This window comes from Chaetodon auriga, chromosome 16 (genome assembly GCF_051107435.1).
Source record: "Chaetodon auriga isolate fChaAug3 chromosome 16, fChaAug3.hap1, whole genome shotgun sequence".
NCBI classification, from domain to species: Eukaryota; Metazoa; Chordata; class Actinopteri; order Chaetodontiformes; family Chaetodontidae; genus Chaetodon; species Chaetodon auriga.
Window position 1 is genome coordinate 23,735,904 of NC_135089.1, and position 25,485 is coordinate 23,761,388.

At 38.9% G+C, this 25,485-nt stretch overlaps 2 protein-coding genes across 8 annotated transcripts in view; one reads left to right on the top strand and one right to left on the bottom strand.

Annotated features, from left to right (window-relative positions):
- nosip (nitric oxide synthase interacting protein) lies at positions 1 to 15,692 on the top strand. Of its 3 annotated transcripts, none has more exons than XM_076752236.1 (10): positions 1 to 109; positions 309 to 410; positions 864 to 969; positions 1,090 to 1,171; positions 4,777 to 4,912; positions 7,506 to 7,654; positions 9,909 to 10,025; positions 11,833 to 11,903; positions 12,002 to 12,110; positions 14,786 to 15,692. In XM_076752236.1, exons 2-10 carry the CDS (start codon positions 341 to 343, stop codon positions 14,855 to 14,857), a joined length of 912 nt encoding a protein of 303 aa, XP_076608351.1. In that variant the 5' UTR covers positions 1 to 109; positions 309 to 340; the 3' UTR covers positions 14,858 to 15,692. The 3 variants fall into 3 exon arrangements, with proteins under 3 accessions (XP_076608351.1, XP_076608350.1, XP_076608352.1); XM_076752235.1 differs by having other exon boundaries at positions 24 to 131; XM_076752237.1 differs by having other exon boundaries at positions 57 to 131; positions 320 to 410.
- The window catches only part of rcn3 (reticulocalbin 3, EF-hand calcium binding domain), a 14,781-nt gene continuing 4,887 nt past the window's right edge, over positions 15,592 to 25,485 (bottom strand). For 2 of the 5 annotated variants that reach the window (XM_076752232.1, XM_076752231.1), the window contains exons 2-8: positions 24,367 to 24,593; positions 23,930 to 24,123; positions 23,023 to 23,195; positions 21,723 to 21,783; positions 21,527 to 21,618; positions 19,402 to 19,509; positions 17,993 to 18,436 (exon numbers count right to left, since the gene is read on the bottom strand). In XM_076752232.1, the coding sequence (XP_076608347.1) occupies positions 18,329 to 18,436; positions 19,402 to 19,509; positions 21,527 to 21,618; positions 21,723 to 21,783; positions 23,023 to 23,195; positions 23,930 to 24,123; positions 24,367 to 24,587 (957 nt within the window). In that variant the 5' untranslated portion in view covers positions 24,588 to 24,593 and the 3' untranslated portion in view covers positions 17,993 to 18,328. Of the gene's footprint in view, positions 15,843 to 17,992; positions 18,437 to 19,401; positions 19,510 to 21,526; positions 21,619 to 21,722; positions 21,784 to 23,022; positions 23,196 to 23,929; positions 24,124 to 24,366; positions 24,852 to 25,485 lie in introns of those variants that run through there. The other 3 variants (XM_076752234.1, XM_076752233.1, XM_076752230.1) reach the window with 3 other exon arrangements.

The following is a 25,485-nucleotide window of genomic DNA, read 5'->3' on the forward strand; positions in this document are numbered from 1 at the left end:
AACCGCCATAAAACAACATGATGAGAAGAAGAAGAAGAAGAAGACGAAGAAGAAGAAGAAAGCAACGACGAAATTGTTGTTCTGTTGGAGTGGAGGGTTTCTCACTCAGGTATACCCTCAAAGTATTGCAGGTAATGATCATGAGTAGAGATGTTGTTTAATTTAAGCCACAGATCGTTTTTATGTCTTTTTGTAATGTGATATTTTCTGAATACGTGAGATCAGTTTGTGTTTATCGTTAGCATCTTATGTTAGCATCTTAGCATCAACGCTCACAGCCACATGAAAAACATTATTTTTCCTTCCAGCACGAGATTAGCTGATTGAAGTCATAAGTGCAATGACTCGCCATGGAAAGAACTGTACGGCCGGAGCTGTCTACACATACCACGAGAAAAAGAAAGACACAGGTGAGGACCGAATGAAGCGAGACAACTCTCTACCAACTGAGTCCTATTGAAACTCATCTAACGGCGCCCCACAGGGTCAAATTTTAAGTAGTTCCCTTTCACTAGTTGCATATTGCAGTAGTAGGTGTCGAAGTTATAAATCAGTTGTGGCCAATGAATAAGTCAGTAAGAGCGACGCCAGTCACTCATAAACACGCTCGCAGGTGCGCATACACACACACAGATGCAATAAGATACAAGACACGCAATAACCATTTTGAGATATACACACATATACATACATACATATACATATATATACGTACCATCGACTGCTCAATGTGTGTGTGTGTGTGTGTGTGTGTGTGAGAGAGAGAGAGAGAGAAAGAGAGAATGTGCACATATATATGAATGCCAATTTGGGCAGCATTTCCAATACACCATGTAATCATGTGTGGCTCTCCTCCTGCTCAGCGGCGTCTGGTTATGGAACACAGAGCATTCGACTTGGCAAAGATGCGATCAAAGACTTTGACTGCTGCTGCCTGTCCCTGCAGCCCTGTCAGGATCCTGTAATGACGTATGTTTCTCTCTCCAACACAGATATATATCAAACATGGATATACTGTATTAAATGCTGTATAACCTTAATATATGACCATATAAATGCTGTGTGTCTTGTTTCTGTTGCTGTCCACAGTCCAGATGGATACTTGTATGAAAAACAGGCCATTCTTGAATACATTCTCCACCAAAAGACAGAAATTGCCAAAAAAATGAAGGTGAGCCCTGCATGTCTGTTTCAGACTCTGTCCACACTGCATTGTTTATACTGTACTTCCTGCTCTCTTGCACAGCAATCACTTTGCTTGCTCGACACTTTGCTTACATTGTTTTGCTGATATCCTTGTTTTTTTGCCAAAGTTTTGAAAAGTGGATCCTGGATACTTGTGTATTACGGGGACCTAAGTTTATGACAGACACAGAAAACCGCAACCACACTTTTTAATCACTTTTATTATTTCTTAAGCATTGTGTAAGCATGACTTGCAAACAGCACAAGCCTTTTTTGCTGTCATTGTCTGTTGTGTGCGACTGGAATCCAGGGATTAGGATGGAGACAGCATAGTAAGATATGTTGTTTTGGGTGTGAGTGACTAACTGAGAGACCTGCACAGCTTGAAAAGAAGACTGAAATGGTGCATCAGATACATGATTAGGAGCAAATCATTGGCTTTATAGCAGCTACAACATAAGGTGCAGGAAATAGACAGACTTTTATACAAAGGATTACATCAGCTGTGGATCATCCTGTCATAGACTTAGCTGACATGCTGCCCTGGATGTGTCCCAACACCACCTGATCAGCTCTTGATGCTCAAAAACCACTTCTTGCGTGCACAGCGCCAATGCAAGACAGAAAGCATCAACTCCAGCCAGCACTTGGTCTGATGTCGTCTGCCGCAGATCCAAATCCAGCAAGAAATCAAAAGAACACCAGTGGTGACTCCATCAACTCTTCTCTCATTGTAAAGTATGACACACTGGCTCTTAACAGTGAAAGGTGTGATAATACTGACTAACCCCTGCTATGTTGAACCCAGGGAAACTAATCACACCGCTAGCATTAAGGCTGACCAAAACCAAAGAAATAGCCCCAAAAGCACTGCTTATGCCAAGAGTCAGAAGAAATATTCTGAAATCCCCACCTGTCAGTTATTCTCTCCACACATTCTAGTAACTGGAAGTTGGTCATTTATGTTGGATCTTTTGACTGTCAGAAACTGAATGACTGTCAGTCACAAGATGTATTAATATCAGGCCCCATTCCAACCTTAGGGAAAGGAAATCTTTCCTGGAGACATGGCTGACATTCACCCATGGGATAAAGTTTATTGACAGTGTCAGTATCTTTTGGAACTGTAAAGACCACTTAAAGTCTGATGGCATACATCCAAACATCATTGGTTATAGACTGCTCAGTGCCAACCTACGTCATGCTCTTGGGACTGCCATACCAAAACAGATAAGCATGAAGGCCAGCACACACAGGCAGACAGCATGTATCTCTCACTCCTCACCTGTCCCTTTGCTCCACATTACTCAAGGCATTCAAAGGATGTCTCTGTCCCAGTCAGCAATCCAACGCCCTCCTTCCCCTTGATCATCACATTCTTGAGGGACCCAACATCCTACCTCCCCACCTCCACCACAATCACTAATCAAGGACTCTAAAACTCCCAAATCCTTTGTGGCTAATGATCAGATCATTGAAAAGAATTTTCACTTGATGTTTTTAGTTAAGACCCGGCTAAACACGTTTACTGGTGGACAGTATAATCATCTTTAATGTCAATTTTAATGTCTATTTTTTTGCTTTTATCAGTACTGTTACCATATTATCTCTTGAAATAGGCTTGTCCTCCAGTGTGATTTTTATTAGTCAGATGAAACAGGATAGGAGACATGGCAGTCATTTTTTCGACACAGTTTGTGTGTAATGACATTGACCTGGGTGAATCTATGTAATTTGAATATCTTGCTCTTAAGCTTAAAGCAGAATTATCGGTGCTCATCATTGCATTGTATCCGCTACCAAGATATTCAGCAGTGTTTATGCAGGAATTCTCAGAGCTGATCACACTTGGTATCACTAGATATGACAGATTAATCCCGAATGACCTGAATATTTAACAAAAAGAATGACTCCTAAGGTATGGAGCTTGTGAATCTGGACGGCTTTGAATTTACACATGTAAATGAAGCCACGTACCAGCATGGAAACCTTCTGGTCTTGGTTATTTAACTGTTAATTGTAGTTTAACCATTGGCATTTGTATTTTTTTTTTCGACCATTTCGTGTTAGAATTACCTATTTCTGACCTTCACTAGATGTTTTTGATGCCAGCATAATCTAAGTAGACACTAAAAGAGAGTTTTTGGTTCATAAGAGATTCCTTCATGGCAAGGCTTAAGCAATATTATCTGTAATATTATGAGATCATTGGAGTCACACGACTAAGACTAATCTTTAAATGACACACATGAAAATTTCAACAATTCCATGTCCTCTGCTTAAAATGCTGTAGCTCCATTAAGGTTAAAAGGAGGTCGGCTGACAAAATCTCCACATGGTTCAACAACAACAGTGTCATTAAGATTAAGAGAATCTGTCAAGCTCACAGTTCATTGTAATATATACAAAGAAGCCATGGTTTCTTATAACAAAGCAATATGTCTGGCAGCAAAGGATTACTTTTACAAGATTATTACAGAGAATGGTGGGAAATCTAGAATATTATTCTCCTGTATTGATCAGGTAGTCAGCACCACTGCACAGACATCTGTGCATCTTCCTAGATGTCTCCAAAACAACTGGTGTAAAACCCCTACTAAAGAAACCCAGTCTGGATGTTCATGCACTAACCACGTGTAAGATGATGATGCGTACCCTTCATTTATCAGGAAGATACTGAAAAATATTAGTAAAATTAACTCCTTTCTTTTCTTAAAGAAAATTATATGCTGAAGGAAATTCAGTCAGACTGAACAAACATGATCTGTTTTGGTGTTACACATGGGAGCTGCCTTAGTCCATTGCTGTTCTCATTAAACAGAGGTTACAAGTCTTGGTGTTACCCTAGATTCAGATCTAAGCTCCAAGTCCCATTTTAACAAGGTGATGAAAACTTCATTTTTCCACCTTAGAAACACAGCTCAAGTATTTATAAATCCAAAAGATGCTGAGATGCCTTTATTTCAAGCTGACTGTTCCCAGCAACAGCCAAAAGAACATCAGGGATACAGCCTCATGACTCAAAGCTTTGAAACAATGCTGTATGTTTCAGGGAGCCAGCTCACTAAATAGAAAGCTAAAAATGTATCACTTCACTTAAGCTTTTTACTAGCTGACTTTTTTGATATGCGCCTGAAACTTTTGCACTTTACCTCACTCTTATGCACTGCTCTGCGTCTTTTAAAATGTATTTCAGTTGATTTTATGCATTCTATGTACTTTGTTTTTTTTTTTAGCTTTGTATTACTACTGTTCAGTAGGTTTTATTTCCCATCTTACATTATCCATTCTCTTTATTCCATTTTCATACTTATTTTCATTTCAGTTATGAGTTATTATTAGTTAAGTGGGATTTATTCTCCATCTTATTTTACATTCACTTTCTATCTCTGTTTTTATGTTGATTCTGTCTTTTATGTGAATCAGTTAATGCATGCAATTTCTTTCTTGTAAAGCACTTTGAGCTCTAATTATTGTATGAAAGGTGCAAATAAAGTTTATGCTTTTTTGCTTCTTTCTGTTGAGTATAAAAGAATTAAAAGAATTTCTCTATTATTACTTAAAATTCTGAGTACTTGGCTGTGTTTTCAGGCATATGAGAAGCAGAAGCAAGCACAGAAGAGCAACAGCCAGCTTGAGTCCAAGTTGGAGGAAAGAGAGAGGGTGGAGAGGTTTAAAACCAGGGAGAACAGCATTGTGTCCAAACCCATCAACCCATTCACATCTGGTATGTGTCTGTTACGTTTGTCCTCATCATATTACTGCATGCCTTTGGTCTCACTGAACTGAGATTGAGTATACACTGAGCTGGCTAATTTTGAAAAAGCAGTATACATGAAAAAGAGGAAAGTACGACTACATCAGAAATACCTCGGCTTGTTACTGTAAAAAATCTCTGCCCACACTGTGATGCATGAACTGTGCATCACAGCCAATATATGGTAAGGAGAAGGACAGACTGGTTTCTCTTCTGAATCTCAGAAATCAAACCTCTGTTCTGTCCCTGTGATCCTATATAGTATTTTAATGCAGTTAAACACAGAGTTGTTGTTGTTTGCATTTTTGTTTTGGTGTTTAACAGCAAGTATAAAATCCAGCTGATGATCTAGCTCATAAATGCTACCTGATAACAGTAACTCCTGCTTTACTGTGCTGAAACACAGAACAAATCACTCACTTTCCAAAGCTCAGTTTTCCTCAACAACACTAATTTCAGATACGCTCTAGAGACTTGTCAAAAAGCTCCAAATTTGAAAAATTGGATTTAAATTAAATAAATAAATCCATTTATAAGTATTGTATTAATTTAAGTTTGTTTTAACCATAAAAGTTTCGAGAGATACATTCTACCTTTTACAGAGTCATGGCCAAAATGACATTGCCATTTAGTGTGGAGTAGTGAGTAGTAGTACAATGCATGCATTAACTTTCTGACAAAGCACTGGTCTGTTACCATCTCTAAAAAGACCCACAAGTAGTGCAGTTCACTTAAACAGGCATGGGACTGGTAAAAGTACATTAATGATGCATACAGAGCACACAATCCAAACCTTGTTTCAGATGAATATTTTCTTTTTTTTTGCCCATAATTGTAAATTGCAGGGACATCCATATATTACTCTTCAAATGTGCAATACAAATCTCAATAAACTTATATCATTGTACTCACATTAAAATTTATGTTAAATTCACATGACGATAGATCATATGTTCTCTTATTAGTGCTTTACACAAACAATCATGGGAAGTTGTGTAACAAGTATTAACTAGAATCCCAAAAGATTTCTTTGTCTTTAACGTAATGCAACAGATTCAAGTCATTGACCACAACTATTGTCTGTGGACACACATCACTTCATAAAAGGACTCATGATACCTCTTCTACTCTATATCTTTTTTACTCATGAAGTTTTCATTTATTTCCAAAAGTATATGATGGCAGCCGGTTTACAATCCAGTACGAAAAAAAGAGTATACTTAGAAACTAACTAGAAGAATGCACTTAGTAGCATGCAGATTTGGTACCCAACCATAGTTAAAGTTAGTGCCTAGTTAACTTTCCCTGTCTTTGGTCATGTAGGATCACAGCAGCATTGCCTTCAAATTTTTTAACTTGGGTCTTAACTTGGCTCAGCCTTCCACATGCTTCTCACAATAAGTTGCTGGAATTGGGGCTCATTCCTCCTGACAGACCTGGTGTAACTGAGTCAGATTTGTAGACCTCCTTGCTCGCACATGTTTTTCAGTTCTGCCCACAAATTTTCTGTTGGATTGAGGTTGGTCTCTGCGATGGCCAATCCACATTAACGTTAAATGTTTTGCACACACTGTTAAATACTCATTTTACCTTTTGTATCAGGGCTGCCTTGGTTTCCTATTGACTGAGTGGACTAAGGAAAAATAAATCTTACTCCGGGTTGGCATTGAGGAGTGTCTGCCACAGTGAAATAGGAAAAGAAACTCACAACAGCAATCTAGAACCAAATCTATGAATGTTTTGAATTAAAGAAGTGAATTGATTTTAGATTGTGAATCGTTTTGAATCACAAATCTTTTTTGAATCGACTTGTGACCCCAAGACTCTGAATCAAATCGAACAGTGAGATGTCCTGAATCGGGCACTCCTACTACCCATGTGCCCCATGGTTGGGATGGTGTTCTTCAGCTTACAAGCCTTCTCTTTCTACCTCCAAACATAGTGATGGTCACTATTGCCAAACAGTTACATTTTTGTTTCATCATACCAGAGGACATTTCTTTATGTGCAGTTTAAAAACTGTTTAAAAACAGTCAACTTAGTGTATGTAAACTTATGAGCCACTTGAATTGTGATATAGTAAATTATGAGTAAAATAAGCTGTGTTGTTGCTTGTGTCATGCAGCAAATAGATATCCCAACTTCCCAAAACTGTTGTTTTTGTTGTGTTTTTGTTTTTTTGTTTTTATTTTGTTGTTTGTTTAAAAACTGAGTCATTAAAAAATGAGTTTTAATTACTTAAACGTAAGAGTATGTAAATGTCTGTCATTTGTAACAAACCAAACTGCTTGAAAATTCAGTGAGTAATGATGATTTAAATTGTGGATAGACCTCCTGTCTTTACAGACTTGCTGTCCCTTACAGAGGTGCCCCTGAGCAAAGCCCCTAATGTTAAGTAGTTGTACCGGAGAATACAACCACATCTTTATCTTTTCCAAATTTATTAATTGCTTTAAATTTCCCATGTTTCCAGTCATAATCAGAACAATTATTTGTGAAAGTAAATGTGTTTGCAATGTCAAGTCAGTGCAAACTCTGAAGTACAACTGTTTTTTCCCTTCAGGGCAGAACAAAGGAGGTGAGAAGGGCAAGGCAGACAGCATCTCAGCAGAATCCTCCACTGGTTCAGCTTCCACTTCGAGCCAAAGCCTGCCCAGTTTCTGGGTTCCTTCTCTGACACCAGAAGCCAAGCCCACCCTGCTCAAGAAACCAGTGAGTGACCTCTCCTGCCATGTCAGGTCAGGGCAGTTGGTACTGATTCTTGCTCAGCAAATTACACATCTTTAAAGGGAATTCAATTCATGGAAAATACTGTACCTAAGCATTCTTCTGTCATGTTTGCAGCACATTGGTGATGTCAACTGTCAGAAAGTTTATCCCCGTTATATTCCCTTTTACATTAATCTGATGCTAATTTAACAAGTTGGTCTCATGTCTGAATAAGCACCCTGATCACTTTTGCGTTAAAGTCTTGATGGCAGTCGTACTAGCTCGGACCTGAAAGTCAGAAATGAATGCTGTCATATTTACATGAGGGGTGCAGTAGCACAAGATGAAACATGCAGAGAGTGTACTGTCTCAAGCTTAATCTATTATAAGCAAACAAAATACAATCAATTTAAAAAAAAATGGAAACTGAAAGAGCCCATTTTCTTTTTCAAATCAGATCTCTCTATAAAACAGTGATTGTCAACTGGAGTGCATCCAGTCTGCAGTATATTACTTTTTCAAAAATTCAAAATGAGTAACATTACTCACCAGTGGGAGAGTCCCAGCCCATCCTGAGAGTGACTGTAGATTAGCTTGCCAGCCCCTGGCAATGGGCCAAAAAGTCAGTAATTCATAATTCATTCATTCTACAGAATCAGGTTATTTTCCAACTCCATCCTCTCTTCTCCATGGACTCACCATCAGGCTGCTCGGTCCAGGCTGGTCATTCCCAGGAGCTGACAGTAACTCCAGAGTCCAGAGAATCACTGAGCTTGTCTATTACAGGCAAGAAGCATCATTTGGTTTTATTTTTGTAGGCCAGCTGTTGTATTGAGTCTCAGACTGCTTCCTGGGATTCTGAAGGGTTTTTTTTTTTTTTTCCAAAATAAGGGCTCATTCATTTGTAGTTGAACTGTGGGTTTTCTATAGCACACTTACTGCCTTCTTGGCGGAGGTCTCACAGCACATTCAAGTGAAGTATCTAGATATCATTATTATTGTTTTTTCTGTTTTTCTGGAGTCTGTTCACACTAAATTCTCTAATAAAAATAACAATTTGTAAAAAACGTAAGTGAAAATATTAAACACTTGACAGGTAAATTAGACACACTTGGTCAGGGATCCCTGCTGTAAACAATGTTTCTTCTCATGGTGCAGTCACCACAAAATAGATTTATAAAGCCACCAACAGCCACAAATGGTGAAAAGAAATGTAGAACGCAAAATGGAAATATGACATTTCTGTTTGTTTTGTGGATTAATGTGAGGAAGGTTACATCAGTGTGGAGCGATGAGATGTTTTAATCTGTGGAAATAGCTTCTTCTTGGAAAAAAATAAAATAAATGTTGTTGTGATGTATTTTTATGCCTCTGTACCTGCAACAGCCATGGCCAGGGGGAGTATGTCCCATTCTCATGATGATATCTAAGCAATGCTTTGAGAGAATGTATTCAAATTTGGCACAAACATTCACATGGACTCAAGAAGAACTGATTAGATTGTGGTGGTTAAAGGGCACAGTCACTGTGACCTCACGTGGCTGCAACTGTAAGGGGAAACAATGTAAAACTCAGCTCTGTTTGAATAACAAAAGGCCATCACTTTAAAAGATGAATCAAGCCAGTAATTTGTATTCTTTTGTCTGTCCTTCCATCTGTCCAAACCTTTGATTCAAATGAAGGTATTTCTACTATTACTTGATAGATTACCAGGAAAAATTCCCTCAAACCCTAGACTGTCCTTTAGCAACATTAAGCTGAATCTACATCTCAATATTTGTACAAACAAGGAAGTCATGAAAGTGACCAAAAAAATCACTGCTTAGAGAATGCATCACTGGATACGCTCATCAGATCTCAACATCAGACTTAATTATATTTAAATTTGACACAGGAAAAGCGGCAGAGAACATTCACAGACATGGGTGAAACACAGTGAAAAACTGTGTTCCAGGATGTGGAATGCACCATGGAGTCTCTGGCGTGGCTTTAAACTTAAATCCATGACTGTGTTTGTGGTTGGAGGTCATGACGGTGTCACATGTTTGCTTTAAATGTGGATGTCATAATATTCTGTTTATTTTGTGTATCTCTCTATCTAATGTTGACACTGTATGGCTGAAGTCAGTTTGACCTAGGATCCAAATATCAAAACCTATCTTTGGCTGTGCAGTCATGGCTTTCCACTGCTAGACTGAGGTACACACATCAATTTTTTAATCACTCTCCATTTCTCTCCTCCCCTTTCACCTGTCAGAGTAAGGCTGTGTTATGTCCCATGTCGGGACGACCCATCAAGATGAATGAGCTTATCACAGTCCGCTTCACCCCACTGGACTCAAGCCTGGACCGAGTGGCTCTGCTCACCCGCCAGGTCAGTTTACTTTATTACCTCCAGTCCACATCACACAAAGTGGTCAGTGTTAACAGCTTGATAGTTGTGAGCATAGTTGTTTAAAAAAAAATCACAAAAACAAATATTGGTACTAACTTGTTAAAATAACTTAACCAAACATTACAGCTAATATAGATTTAGCAAGGCCTTCTATACTGTGCAACTTTAATGATTTATGCCACTGACCTCATGAAGCTCATCTAGTAAGATTGCAACTTAACTTTCCAGAAAGTTAGTAGAGATGTCACATCACAACGCCATTGTAAGTATGAACTATTTATCTCAGGGTGAATTCATCACTTCTTGTATATAGGGATGCACTGATATCAATACCAGTACTGGGTATCAGATCTGATACTGTGCTCATGTATTTGTAATTGTAATTCTAAAACTACTCTGCAATTCAACCACACCCGATGCTACTTAATGGCAATGTGACGTTAACCTCATCAGAAGACCAGGTAGGTGGAGGAGGATATATCAGCAGCTTGGAGTTATTTTAAGATAAGCAATGATGACAATAGAAGAGCAGACTCCTATACTAAATGGTCAAGTGTGAAAATTAGTTCCTTTAACACAAGCAGTTCGATAAAACATCTATAGAACCAACATAAGGTATAGCTGAAGGAGTTTGCTAATGCATGAAGCAGGAAACTGTAGCAGCCAACCTTGCAGCAAATGCTGGAGAAGTGCCAGAAAATGTCAGGAGACAACACAGGGCCAGTAAACATAACAGAAACTCTTACCCAGTACATGGCTCTTCATGACCAGTCATTGTCATTTGCAGGTAATCCGAGAGTTTGTCATTTTATCTCTGTACTGGAGCTGAGGTACGAGATTCCCATCCATCACCATATCACAGTAACAGTATTACCAAAGCTGAATGATTTGGTGAAAAAGCACGTCAGCAGCCTGTTGCAAGACATTTCGGCCTCCAGCTTCACCACAGATATTTGGACTAGCAGTGTCCCCCACAGTATCTTGCAACAGTTTAACTGCACAGTGAATAAGGAGGGTTCTAACTCCCCAGAGAGTTGTTCTACAAGCAAAGCAGTGCCGGGGTTTGCACATAGCTGGTACAATTGAAGATATGCTTCAGACATGGGGCATTCCAAAAGTTTTGTTCATGTCGTGTTCCAGGACAACAACAAAAACACATTTTGAGTGAGTGATGCTGGACCCCCGAACTTGCCATGTGTTTCTGTGGTGGCAGTCAGATGTCAAATAGTTGAACATTTTAAACAGCAAAACATACAAACATCAACACACAAACATCAACACTGCTGCAGAAGCAAATGAGATGGTTTTAGTTTCAGGTGTCTAGAGGAGAGGCAGACAAGTAGGAGGATCTGGGGGAACCATTTGACGGAAAGCTATGCAAGGCCCAGGCCAGCAGCACTGTTTGATCAGATAGCAGATATAGCAGACAAGCAAGCAATAACATTACTGAGCAGTGCACCAGTGTACACAAACATTTCAATTACATCTGATGGCCAACTTGTCACCACTGAGCAGAGCAATTGGAACTGACTGTGCAACCTGCTCACCGTGTGTCACCACCAGCTGAAGAAGCCAGCTGTCAGCATCTACTGCTTTTCTCTGCAACAGTTCATTTTGTTTGTCAGACCATTCCATCACACACTACAAGTGATGCCATTTTCTTATCTTTTAGGTTCTCTTGTCACACATTTCAATGCATTAATAGAAATGTGATTGTGTCATTGACGACAACACGCTCAAATCTTGTTCCCTGCACTATTGATATAATCCTGTCCTCTCTCTTCAGGACAGGTATGTATGTGCAGTAACCAGAGATGTCCTGGGCAACAGTGTTCCCTGTGCTGTTCTGCGACCCTCGTGAGTAGCAACATGTCTACCTCCATTGAGGCATTCAGATGCTACATGTTCTCTGTTAGGACTGAGGGCATAACTGACACACACTGTCCTGTGTTCAGGGGTGTTGTGGTAACTCAGGAGTGTGTGGAGAAGTTGATCAAGAAGGACATGATTGATCCTGTGTCTGGAGACAAACTGTCCGACAAAGACATCATACCACTGCAGAGGGTAGGCTTGTTTTTCTATGTAGAGGTGGGGGGAAGTTAAAGAAGTCTATGATTTTGAATTGTTTCATGGATTCCAAAAATTCTTTAACATTTAATAGTCTCCCAGCTAAGAAGACCGACTTAAGGTGCTTTCAGACAGCAAGCGGTTGCTGTTAGCAATGTTGACACCATGGAGAGGTGGCAGCACCCTCTATCCAAGGAGATAGAGCATAGGTCACCAACAGGCGGTCTGAGGCCGGACCTAGTAGCCGTCCCATACAGTCCCAGACCCACAGCCAAAACAGAAGGTTATGATTTAAAACCTGGCGGGGGCACTTTTGTAGTCTTTAGCGGTTTAGCGGATGAGGAAACGCACAGACCAGTTGCATGCGAATAAACCATCCAATGTGATACTATTCAGCCAGTCAAGTCTGTGCATTCCAAGTGGTAAACATTGCGACTCAGTGCAGACAGATGAGAGAGTTAGAGGTAAGTTACACACAAGAAAAAGAAAGATAACGATACAGGTAGAAAAAACAAAGGGAGATATACTAATGACTGCACAGGAGAAAGTTGAGAAAGGCAGGAGTGAGATGGAGAAAGGGAAAGAAAAATAAGGAACAAATGGCGTTCTCCAAAGAAATAAAAGTGGACAGTGAAAAAGCATTTAATCTGGAATGGATAGACTCATTTCTGTTGACACTTCCCACTGGGAGCACTAAACCAGTGTGTCTCATACGTTCAGAAACCGTGGCACTTAAAAGTACCAATGTGAAATGCCATTATGAGACATAATATAAAGGTTTTGAACAAACATACCCACTCAAATCTGAATGAGATCACAGAAAATAAGTGGTCTCCAAGCCCAATATGATTTAAGATGTCCACTTAATCCACTAGGATCCTGAGCCACACATTCACTGCTCCCTTTATTTTATTTTTCTGAAGTTAAGCGTTTTCTTTAAACATGCACAATATTCTCATTTTATTTTTTTTTCTCTTATTTTGAAATGCAGCCCTACTTTTATTTAGTTAATGAGAGAACATTATACATATCTGCAGTCATACATACAGTTGTGTTCAAAATAATAGCAGTGTGTTTTAAAAAAGTGAGTAAAGCACAAAATCCTTATACTAGCTTTTATTTCCATACACGCGAACGCATTGGGAACACTGCACATTCTATTCCAAATCAAAACATGAAGAAAGATTTATCAAAAGTGTTTTTACTTTACAGAAAGCAAAGAGAAAGGAATATTAGGCTGTTCAAAAAAAATAGCACTGTCTGCATTTTTCACTCTTCAAGTATTTTGATGTATTCAAACTGATCCATGATCCCTGGCACCAAAGTATGAGAAATATCCCCATATCATGTTTGTGCCACCACGCTTCACTGTCTTCACAGTGTACTGTGGCTTGAATTCAGTGTTTGGGGGTCATCTGACAAACTGTCTGCGGCCCCTAGACCCAAAAAGAACAATCTTGCTTTCATCAGTCCACAAAATGTTGCCCCTTTTCTCTTTAGGCCAGTCAATGTATTCTTTGAAAAAATTGTGACCTCTTCAGCACGTAATTTTTTCAACAATGGGACTTTGCGGGGGGCTTCTTGCCGATAGCTTGGCTTCACGTAGGCGTCTTCTAATTGCTACAGTACTCACAGGTAACTTTAAACCTTCTGTGATCATCCTGGAGCTGATCATTGGCTGAGTCTTTGTGATTTTGACTATTCTTCGATCCATTCAAATGGCAGTTTTCCATTTTCTTCCATGTCTTTCTGGTTTTGGCTGCCATTTTAAAGCATTTGAGATTATTTTAGCTGAGCAGCCTCTCATTTTCTGCACTTCATATGTTTTCTTCTGAACAATGTCTCCGATTTTCAGAGATAAATGCAGTATAACCAGCATGTGCAACATTTGCTGCCTTTGTCCTTAAATAAGAGCGACCTCTGTGACACCTGTTTTTTTTTTTTTTACAGAATGAATGACCTCACTCATTGAACTCCCCACTGCTATTATTTTGAACACACCCCTTTCAATTCATGATTCAATTACACAGAATCAGCAGCATACATGTCACGACTGTTGGGTCTGTTGGTTTTCGATTACTCTACTACACCTACTAGTAGATTATTTGCCATGTAGAAATATCATTGCCACCAAAAACAGGGATTGATCTGGTTAGTGATGCTGGGCTGCTGTTATTTTGAACACAACTGTATATGTTCAGTTCTATGTTACCTGATGATAAATAGTGTCAAAAAGTTTTTGAATCCTACTGAAATCATTTGATTTGACAGTCATATTGATTACATGCAGATGTTGATACAACTACTAGGCTACTTAAATATATATCACACTAAATAGTTAGACATTATGATCTTCCAGACCTTTGCTTCAACAAATTTTCTCTAACTGGACCTCTTTAAATTTTAGTTGAATATCCCTGCGATAGAGGGTGCTGCTGTGGCCCGACAGCAGTAGTGGCTCGCTGTCTGAAAGTCCATGTCGAGCAGCATTTAGGGGTTATTTGTTTCTCTCTCGTTAACTGCCGTTTTTTTCTCTCATTAACATGCTAATGCAGGAACAAGATTCACCAATGTTTTTAGACTCATAAATTTCTCCATACTGTATTTGTACTCAGTTGCAAACTTGTCACATAGCGTTAAAGGGATTCTGATGGTCTGTCGTGTGCTGACAGGGTGGAACTGGCTTTGCTGCGTCCGGGGTTGACCTCCGTGCCAAAGAGGCTCGTCCAGTGATGCAAGTGTGACATTGTAGAATCTGAAGACTGTACAGCATCATCAAACAGTTTATGGTCATCCTAACTATAGTTCTGTGGAGTGTAAATGGGTGATATATTTTTGTAACCTATTTCTCCCAGCATGTCCACATCTTTCAGCTACTTTGATGGCCTTTGTTGTTTGCTGGCATATTTTTCTTGTTCTCATAGGTAACTGGCAATTGTATTTTTTTTTTCAGTCTATCATGTTTTGTCATTCATGTGAAATACAATTCCCTCTTGAATGACACTTTATCTTTAAAAAGTTGATGATGGCTTTACTCACTGTGTCTGTGTCTGTGTCTGTGTGTGTGTGTGTGTGTGTGTGTCTGCAAACTGTCCACTAGTCAGGTTGCAGACTTTATGTTTCTACATAAGTATAGCGTTGAATGGATTGATCTTATAGTCATATTCATTACCTTGTGCTGCAAAATGTATGAAAAGTTAAATTAAAATTCAGAGCTACTAGAATAGTTTCACAGGATTTTAAGCCTCTTTTGTGACGCATTTAATTTAACCCATGTAATGGTAGTTTAGGCTGCTTAACAGCTATATGTGATGGCCAGGGCCAGGCTTCACACATTATTTTGACATTTGACATGATGACAGATGTTAGGGATTACATCAAAAGAGTTGCAAGTCGTAATCAATAAACACGGAAATCAATGGCTGGTTCTTTTTATTATACATAATTTCAGAGATAAAATTCAGTATCCATTTCAGACAAATTCCAGTTGGTGCGTCTCTGAAAATGTAACTTGGAAGTCCTCACAAGACTGTGAGGATGTCCCATTAAAAATACATTAAAGACACATTAAAAACATAATTCTTCCTCTTCTGTGGTAATTTTTTTTTTTTTTTTTTTTTTTCACAGTTCATCATGGCTGTACACCCTCATGCCTCCATAGTCAGTGATGGTGCTGGTCTTGATGTAGTCCATCTTGTCAAGCAGCTCAGACAGTGTCAAAAGACCATCCTGACATACAGAGCAGAGGACATGAAGGGATATATGTATGTATGTATGTATGTATACCAGTGTTTCCTCTACATTCATTTAGGAGTGGCGGGCCGCCATTCCTAAATCCTAGCCGCTGCTCCTTCAAATTTCTTTTCTTTTATTTTTAATTATTTATTTATTCATTCATTCATTCATTCATTTATTTTGGTCGCAAATACACCACCGCCGCATGTCTCCAGCTTCACAGCGGAGTCCGACGTTAATTACTCGCGAGAGCACGGCCTTGAAAGTGACATCGCGTCAAGCACCCAGGCACCTATGGCAAGCCGCTCCTGCCAGAAATACGCCACATTCAGTCACGTTTCAACTTCATCACGGCGTAAAAAACGCCTTTTTTTCAGATTTTACAGCGTTTTCTACGCAGGAATGGACTACTGCAACAGCAGAACAATGTCAGAAGCTGGTGGAGAGCATGCTAAGACGCACAGCTGCACTCATCAAAAACAATGGTTATGCAATCAAGTACTAACTCCTGTGTGAATCATGTGACTAACAGAAAAGAAAACATGGAGTGCCTAAAAGCACTGTTTTTGGCAGTACAATGCCATAACTATTGATGTAAGTGATTTTGGTTATTATCAAGAAAACCATGGAAAATGGCTAGATATCGGCTCTTAAATTAAACTCTTATGAGCTATTTTTGTTGTTATCATTACATTTGTCCAAACAAATTTACCTTTAGTTGTACCAGGCATTAAAATAAACAAGAAATTGAAGAAAACTAGGGTGGTCTAATAATTTTTTCCATGACTGTATATATAACAACTTGCTGTCTACATGTCACTGTCATCAATCACTGAGTTGTTGATTGTGATGACAGTGAAAGCATTTCAGTGTGCTGTCAGTTAAGGAATGATGTATTTTTGCTAGTATTAATGTTTCTGAAAGAACTAACAAGCACGCTGGTTTTATTGCCATTGTATGTATAAAATCTAGTTTTCAGATTTGGCAAAAATACATACAGTACTGCATGCATGTTTCATGCATCCTGCCACCGTCATAAGACACACTTCAGGTGGGGCCTGCTTTGATTCAGCCATAATAAGAGAGACACTTTTTTAAAAATATATATTATTATTTATACTTTTAAGATGCTTTTGGATCCAGTGTTTCTCCTCAGATTACTCTCCAGAGGAGTATTTTGATAAAGGACCCTAACCCTCAGAAAATCCCATTGAACAAGCCTGCTTTAAAAACTGCCATCATGACTTCACATCACATTGCTGATGTTCACATCAGCAGCACATATTAAATTCTAATTAATATAATTTTGAAAACTGCATGTTTTTTTTGCCCCTGGGAATTTAGTCATTTTTGCACCCTAAAAACATCTTAGATGAGAAATATAACTCCAAGAGCCTTGAAATTTGATGTACAACAGATCCAAATGATTGAATGGTACAAACAGATGTAAGTTCTCAAAAGTATATAAACAGATTTGTTTCCGTATGCCCTGTTAAAAATACAGTGTTGATTGATGGTGTGCCAAATCACAAGGACTCCACCATCACTATCATAATCTGTGTACATAAGTATGGCGAGTCAAGGTTGCAATACAACAAATTACAACAAGTTACAACAAATTTTGAGATAATGATTTGGAGTCATTCTGAGGGCCATGAAAATTTGTGTGAAAAGGGGTCTACATGTGGGCATTTTGTGTCTAAAGTTAGAAGTTCCTTCCATGTTGTCTTCATGTTTTAGTTGAACTATAAATGAGACCTATGCTCAATCGGATACCCATGCATATTGAGCAATGAAGACAGAAACTAAAATAACTCACAATAAACTTAATGTTTAATTCAACACATCTTGTCAGTGTAATAAATGGTTAATAAAGTGGTTATTAATGCTATACTACAAGTAAATAATTTCGTGTCATTGTTTTTCTTTGTTTTGTTTTTGATGTCAAATAGCATAAAGTTTGAGGGTTGAAAAAATTACCCATGTAATGTTTTATTGTGGACAGGAACTTACAAGTCAGAAGTATGCCAGAAACCAGTAAAACACCACCTTTACAAGTGGAGACCTACACTGCTGTATTGATGATTATTATAAAAATTACACTCATATACCAAATGTAAGAGCAGTTAGTACAAAATAAAAACTTGTAGAAAAAACAAGACTTTATTCAACAGTCAAACACCAAAAAGTCAAAAGTAACACAACCCATCGGTCATCATGTCACCCCTTCTGTGTAGGATCATCATCATTATCTGTATTCACATACACAGTATGTGAGTGCATGCTGAATTTCAATGGATTAGTACATAAGTACGTACGTATGGATGTGGATGTGAAGGTGTGTATATGCATGTACGAGGTCCAAAACAGTGAAAATGTTACTTCAATGACTTTACGGAGATCAAGCCCAAACCCAAAATAGCTGTAACCAAATTCTCCATGGCGGTGAAATATAAACCCAAATTAGGTTCCGACAGCTATCAAAGTTCATCATGTCTCTTTGTTAAATCTTCCCCGTAATTGGTCGCCTGGCTGCCCACAAACATGTTCCAGTTAGCCAGAATCTCCTTCTTGGTAATTTTCTCGTCCTGTTTGATCACCAGATTCCATCCAGATTTATTGGTTTATGATTGAAACAAAGAGGAAGAAGGGGTACATGGGGTGATGACAAACAGGTGTAAGAGAAAGCAAGACACAGACAGAAGTTTTGTTAATAATTTACCCACAATTATTTCCCCTAGGTTAAATAAAACAGTACATTTGACAGCGCAGAAAAGTGATGGGCTGTCAGTCTACCTGTCAGTACACGTACCTTGGTCTACATAACTGGACCTGTCCTACTTGTATTATATATTATGTTGCCATGCAATGGTATGTGTAGTGTACAGTACATTGTACTGTATGTATATTACCTTATACATACTATAGTATGTACAGTGTATATTCAACACATTAGAATTTAAGAGTCGAGTATGGCCCTAGTTTTACTTCAGTACGTTACTGATGACTATTTAAAGGATAACTCATTGTTTAGGACTGGTTATTTTTCTTATTGTCAACAAATCCCATGAAAAGCCAACAATATGTTATTCCATATGTTATTATGTACAAGGGTGTGGCTCACTGATGTGTAGTTTTTTTTGGACAATTTAGCTCTATATAACAGAAATATAACAGTTATCAAAATACACAAGATACACAACTCTCTTGTTAGTAAGATCCCCTCATTTGTTTGATTCCACACAGGATTTGCTGACAATAAGAAAAGTATAGAATATAACCAGCCTTATCCTTTAAGTATGTGTACTTAAATGAATTTACTGCCTTCCAGGAAGCCATGTACTGAAAATGTAAATTCTTAACACATAAAGTTTGCTAAATGCACTGGCAGTTATAGTACTCTGCTATAGTTGTTAAACCATTGCCAGGAGGAAAATCAGCTGAAAAACTTTCTAGTGTCTGATATTGGAAAATAAATATGGAAGTATTGTTCAGTTTCTATGGCGTATCTAAAACACCACATCTGTAATAGTTTGAGCAGTGGCAGGTCTACCTTGTTGGTGTCTGTCTCGTGGATCAAGTGTTTGGCTTCATTGTCAGCATGGTCAACCTCTCCAGGCAAAATCCATTGGGCCACCTCACCAGCATCCAGGTAGCCATCCTGTATAATGTGCAACCACATTACTATGGAAGTGAATAACTGTAAGAACTGTAATGGGAATTCTTATTATTCATCTCCTCTTTTACTCAATCATAAGTATTCACTGTTTTAAAACCAAATGAATAACCATTTCTTATGATTAGGTGTGTTCGTGTGTCATAATCTGCTGACCATGACACCAGTATGTTATTATGCACTGATTAAGTGAGCCTTTTGTCCTGATTGTACAACACATTATGACATGCCTATTGTGCTGACATTGTTCTGATGATAGAACAAAGTCATCCTATCTACCAAGATAATGTATATAATTTATCAACTTCTCCTGCTCCAGGCTCTTTCTTGTCATCTCACACTCGAGACAGCAAGAAGGGAGTCCGTCTGCAGGCGTCTGAATAAACTCACAGAAAGACAATGAACGACTCTGTGCCTTTTCGTACAAAATGCCAGAACAAACTTGGCATTGTTGGCAGGATCGCCTGCCAGGCGACATTTGGAACTCAGCACTTCAGGTTTTAAGTCTGTACAGCTGGAGTCTGGGACTCCAAAACCCCGAACCTCCCTATCAAAGCCGGTAGAGAACCGGGGGACCTGACACGTGAGGACCGAAGCCCACTCACTGTTGTGATCCAGAGAACTTTTTTCGGGCACACAAACTTGTCTTTCTGGTGAGTAAATTCAGAAACAGTAAATGATCCTCACCACCTGGGGTATGTTGTAATAGATGTATTAACAGGGTCTGGGTTCCCAGGGGGCGGGGGGGTGGGGGGGCAGGTTTTGGAAACCCCTGTGCACATTAATAAAGCTTTGAATGTTACCATCAACGATTGTTTAGTTTTAGGTTTGCAGATCTAAGAACGCGGGGGGTTAGAATAATTTTACAGTACACTCTCACCAGCAAAAAAAAAGAAAAAAAGTGGGAAGTTTAGTAAAAACAATGAAGGCACAATGGTGTCACTAAGACATCTGAAAAATAAATCCACTCAACACTTGAAAGCAGAAGAATGCGGACACTGAAAAGCGAAGGAAGAACCAAGTGAAACTGTCATTGCTCACAGAAAAGAAAACATGGATCATAACTTTTGCCAGTTATAGCACCTGAATGCAGCAAATGCACACATGCAAAACCATGTGTACCATGCGTAACATCAATGGGTGGATAAATAAAACCCTGGGCTTCTGCTATCTTTCTGTCAGAGAAATAAGACAATCAAATCCAAAGGATTGTAACTTCTCCAGGTCTGACTCACAGGACAACAGCAGAAAAGAAAAGCTGCTAAACAATGTTTGCCAGCAGTTGACATGACAAAAAAACACTTGACACTGCTGCTGCAGGCAATCAGATGGAAAAAAGGAGTCTGAACTGATAGAGAATGAAGTTTCAGTTTGTTTCAGAGCTATAACTTTTTCTCAATCTAAGACTCTTTTCTCTGTTCTGACAGAAAGTATATTTGCATTTCTGCATTTGTTTTTGTGTGAGTAATCTTAATTTCACATCAAGATCAGTTTACTAGTTGGTTAGTTACACTAAACCTATGAAAATAGTGTCTATATAAAGTCTTCCGTGGCTGACTACGTCATGGTTATGTCATTATGGTTATCAGCTTGGGCTTGGAGAGTACACATTTATAACAGAAAGCCTGCCTTACAAACTGGGGCTGTAGAATGTTATATATGTGGTAATTTACCAGGTAGCAAGGACCTAATGACAGAAGATTTCCAGTTTCATTACAGGAAATGTATGGAAGTTTACTACATAGCAGGATTGCACATTTAAACTTGCAATTACTTAATTTTTTGGCCATTGGGGGCAGCAGAAATGAGTTGTGAACACAACACCGATATCACCTTTTTTCCTCTTATTAAAAAATATAGATTATAGCTGCTTTAAATGGTTGTAGTCAAAGATCTGTTTGTTGCATTTGTGTTTGGTTATTCTCAATTGGTGGCTCCACATATTGTCATTCTAACCTGGAACTGAAACAATCTCGTGTTGAGTGTGCTAGGCTGCTTTTACCTTGTTGGCATCTCTGAACTCTGAGAAATGCTTCCTTTCTGTCTGGACCCAATCAGGCTCACTCTCCCCATGCTCTGGTGAGAACATGTCACCTGTGGAACAACAGGAGTACATACATATTTAGGAGGCATCACCTCCAGTTGTCTTTCTTCAATGGAGGCGGTGGTTGGTCGGAGAGGAAATAGGAGTCACCTACCAATGTATTCATCTAAGTCGACTTTGCCATCCCCGTTCTTATCAATGTCTTCCATAGTTTCCTAAATGAGAAGATGAATTAAGTGTCATGGTGGTCCATTCCTGCTGCTAAACAGAAGTTACTATGTTGCTGAAATAATTATCTTCAATGGTTTCTGAACATTAGCAGCTCTTTGTGGGGAGAAAAGGGCAAAGAAAGGTAACCTATGTAACTCATGTGATAATCCATGGAAAGGGATTAAAGTGGCTTCAAATGTTTATTCATGCTTGTAAAACATGAAACATGTCTACCAGAATTCAAGCAGTATAAATACATATTTGCAAGTCATTTCAGCATGTACATATATATACTTTGCACTGTGAGATTGTTTATGTTAAAATGAGTACAGAGACACTGAGCACACATCACATTGCTGATGTTCACATTAGCAGCACATACTGAATTCTAATTAATATAATTTTGAAAACTGCATGGTTTTTTTGCCCTGGGAATTTAGTCATTTTTGCACCCTAAAACATCTTAGATGAGAAATAGAACTCCAAGAGCCTTGAAATTTGATGTACAAGAGATCCAAATGATTGAATGGTACAAACAGATGTAACAGTTTTTCTCACAGTGCAGCTGCTGTCATTACACCTGTATTTTTGTCTATTACTGCTCGACAACATAAGATGTGATCCAATTTCATACCTGTTTAGTTCTGATCTGACGACAGAAACAGAAAATGTGCTCACAACTTAATCATAAATTTTGTTGAATTTAACAGTATAGATGGCTGTCTTCCATATTCTGAATCAGTAGCAGCAGGGCATACACAACTACAGTGGCTACCGGCTGCCTCTGATCCTACCTGATCCTGTACACCATAGGCTGCTTCAGACAGACAGACAGACAGACAGTAAGTAGTTGACTGCTCAGCTGTACTTAGTCTTTAGCGTCTATTAGTAAATGTTAGCTAGATTGCTGATGTTTACTATGTTCACAATCTCAGTGTGTTAGCATGCTAACATTTATGAAACAGCACTAAAGACTAGGTACAGCTGAGGCTGATGAAATGTTATTAGTTTTGCAGGTATTGGGGCATGAACCACTGTCAAAATTACAATTTTGACATAATGGTAGCATTGGAAAATAAGTTTCAGGGATGACAATTCATCATCTGGGGAATATTAATGTTTGGACAAAATTTGGTGCTAATCAATCCAGTAGATGTTTAGATAGTCAGGACAAAAGTGAGTAACTGACATTGCAGAGCCGTATCACTAGCATGGCTAAATAGAGGGTAGAGAGTACATTCTACCTGCACTACCACGTCTCTCATGTAATCAAACTCCTCAGGGTGAAGGAAGGCTGTGAACTCCTCACGTGTGGCAATACCATCACCGTCTCGGTCAGCTGTCTTGAAGCGCCTTTCATCCCGTGTGAGCATGGATTTATAGGTGGCCTTGTCTTCAACGTCATCAAACTCCTCATCTGAAAAGAAAGCTTAAACTTTCAGCACTATACATATTCTGGTCTTCTATATAGACAGTGTTTCCTGAAGTATTTCTGGGTGATTATCTGTCAAAACAAATGCACATCCAATTCCTGAAAGGGTCTTTTGTGCAAAAGTCTTGTTCAAAAAAAAAAAAGGAAATTTAAGCATGCATGAAAATCCATGAACTCTGAGCAAATGCCACCTGCTGATGAAGATCATACAAAAGCTCCAGAACAGCTAATACATGGAACTTGATACTCTATATGTGTTATATGCCCAGGTGTGCCCAGCCTTCTACCCAGTGGGCTAGATTCCAGCCCATCCTCACCAGCATAAGCCGTTTACAGAGGGTAAAGATGGATACACTGAATGCTTATACAAAGTAGTGCAATTGGTAGAAAGCTATTTTTCTCATTTGTCAGCTATGGCTGGTGTGGCTGATTACTTCTGCATTTAAGAACACTTGTTGAGTGGAGAGTGGTTCATTTTGTCAGTTCAACAATACTTGTGAGATGCTTATATTTCCTTAGGAAGTTCCTGGACGGAGCTGCTTCATATGTTGTGATGGTGACAGGGCGGAAGCACTAAAATCAGTGTCCGGGCCACACAGAAGGAGGCAGAAAACAAAAAGAGATGCTACAAGAAGAAATAAAGCAGTGAAGGAGGAAAAGGGAAGAAGAAATAGTTCAACAGGTTAGAATGGAGTTACAGGTTTCACACAAAGAATTACCAAGATAGTAGCCGTATGTGGTGTTTTTGTACTCCTCCCAGCCTATCTTGCCGTCTTGGTTTTTGTCGTAGTCGTTCCAGTGTTTGTTCACATTCTCCTCGATGTACCTCCTCTGTCTGTGTTTGATCCAATAGTGCAGCTCTGCATGGCTGACATAGCCATCCTTGTCAGTGTCAATGCGGTCCACAATTTTTCTGTGGGGAAATATCAGAGGTCAGGGTTATAAATAAGGTTGTCTAAAATCATCTCCTCCCTCCACACTTTTCGAACTAGAACCTCAAATTCTGACCTATATACAACCTGCTAGCAAAAAATGTCTGCAGAAACCTTTAAACCTTTAAGTGTTACAAGTAGTGATTTCTTATTACTGTTGTTAAGGCAGTTTGTTGCAGCAGTATACAGTTTAGAAAGAGTATAATCAGGTCAGTAAAACCTACGCTAATTTGTCTTTGCTTTCCTCTGGTGTCAGCTGGTCAAAGGTCTTGGACTCCTCCTTGCCCAGGAAGGCCTCATGGTCATACTGGAAGTCATGAGCATCATTGTGGATGCGATCACTGAGATCAGCGTGGTGGTGGATGCGCTTCTCCTGAGCAGGTACAGCAACGGCAACAACAACCAGGACGCAGAGGTATGCTAGTGACTGAAGCAGCATCCTCATAACTGACTGGTTGGAGGTGGGATGGAAATAAAAACAATTGCAGAAGGAAATGAAACTGAGAAAAAAGGAGAGAGCATGCTGGGGTGACACAAACACACAAATGCAGAGAGAGCGAATAAAAATTGCTCTGTACATAAGAGAATGTAACATAACAGAATAGAATTAATTTGTCCATCATGGTGAAAATTTGTCCTTTGCTCACCAAACATCAGCAGCATATTTAAGAATATTTAAAACAAAAACAAATATGCTGACAGGACACTGAAAAATACAGTACACTGATCCAAAACCTAAAACACTTAGAGCATAAAATAGACAGCATTCGCAGCTCCGTTTTACTTAAACAATGTTGATTGAATTGTTTTGAACAAAAGACCACGGTCCCCAACTTACAGCGTCCCCCAGAGGTCAACGTCTAAAACTGAGGGGATAAAGATGCCAACTATTGAAACCAGCTTCTTCCTGAGCCTGCCGCTCAGCTGATCAATCTAGCTGGTGGAATCCATGCTCTAATTGAGTCTAATGAGGAGTTGAAATAGTTAATGCATTTCTTCAATTTAAATATGCTTGGTATTAACACTAACACAGACAACTGTCAGAATTGTCTCAAGACTCAACGGACCCTATGCAGCCTCTGTGAAATCCTACTCGGCACAAATAATAATTCCTTTGTCTTACCCACCCTAATCTCTGAAATTTACGAAAATCCTTATTCACAGATTCATATACTGGCAAAATAGTACAGGAGAAAGATCATTCATCATTATTCCACTCACAGTCTCTGTGATCGAGTTGATGATCAAGTCACCATTAACCCCAAGACTACTGTTAAAGGATGCATATCGTCATATATTTAAAAAAAACTAAAATATAATCCACAAATATTTTCTCTTGTTCA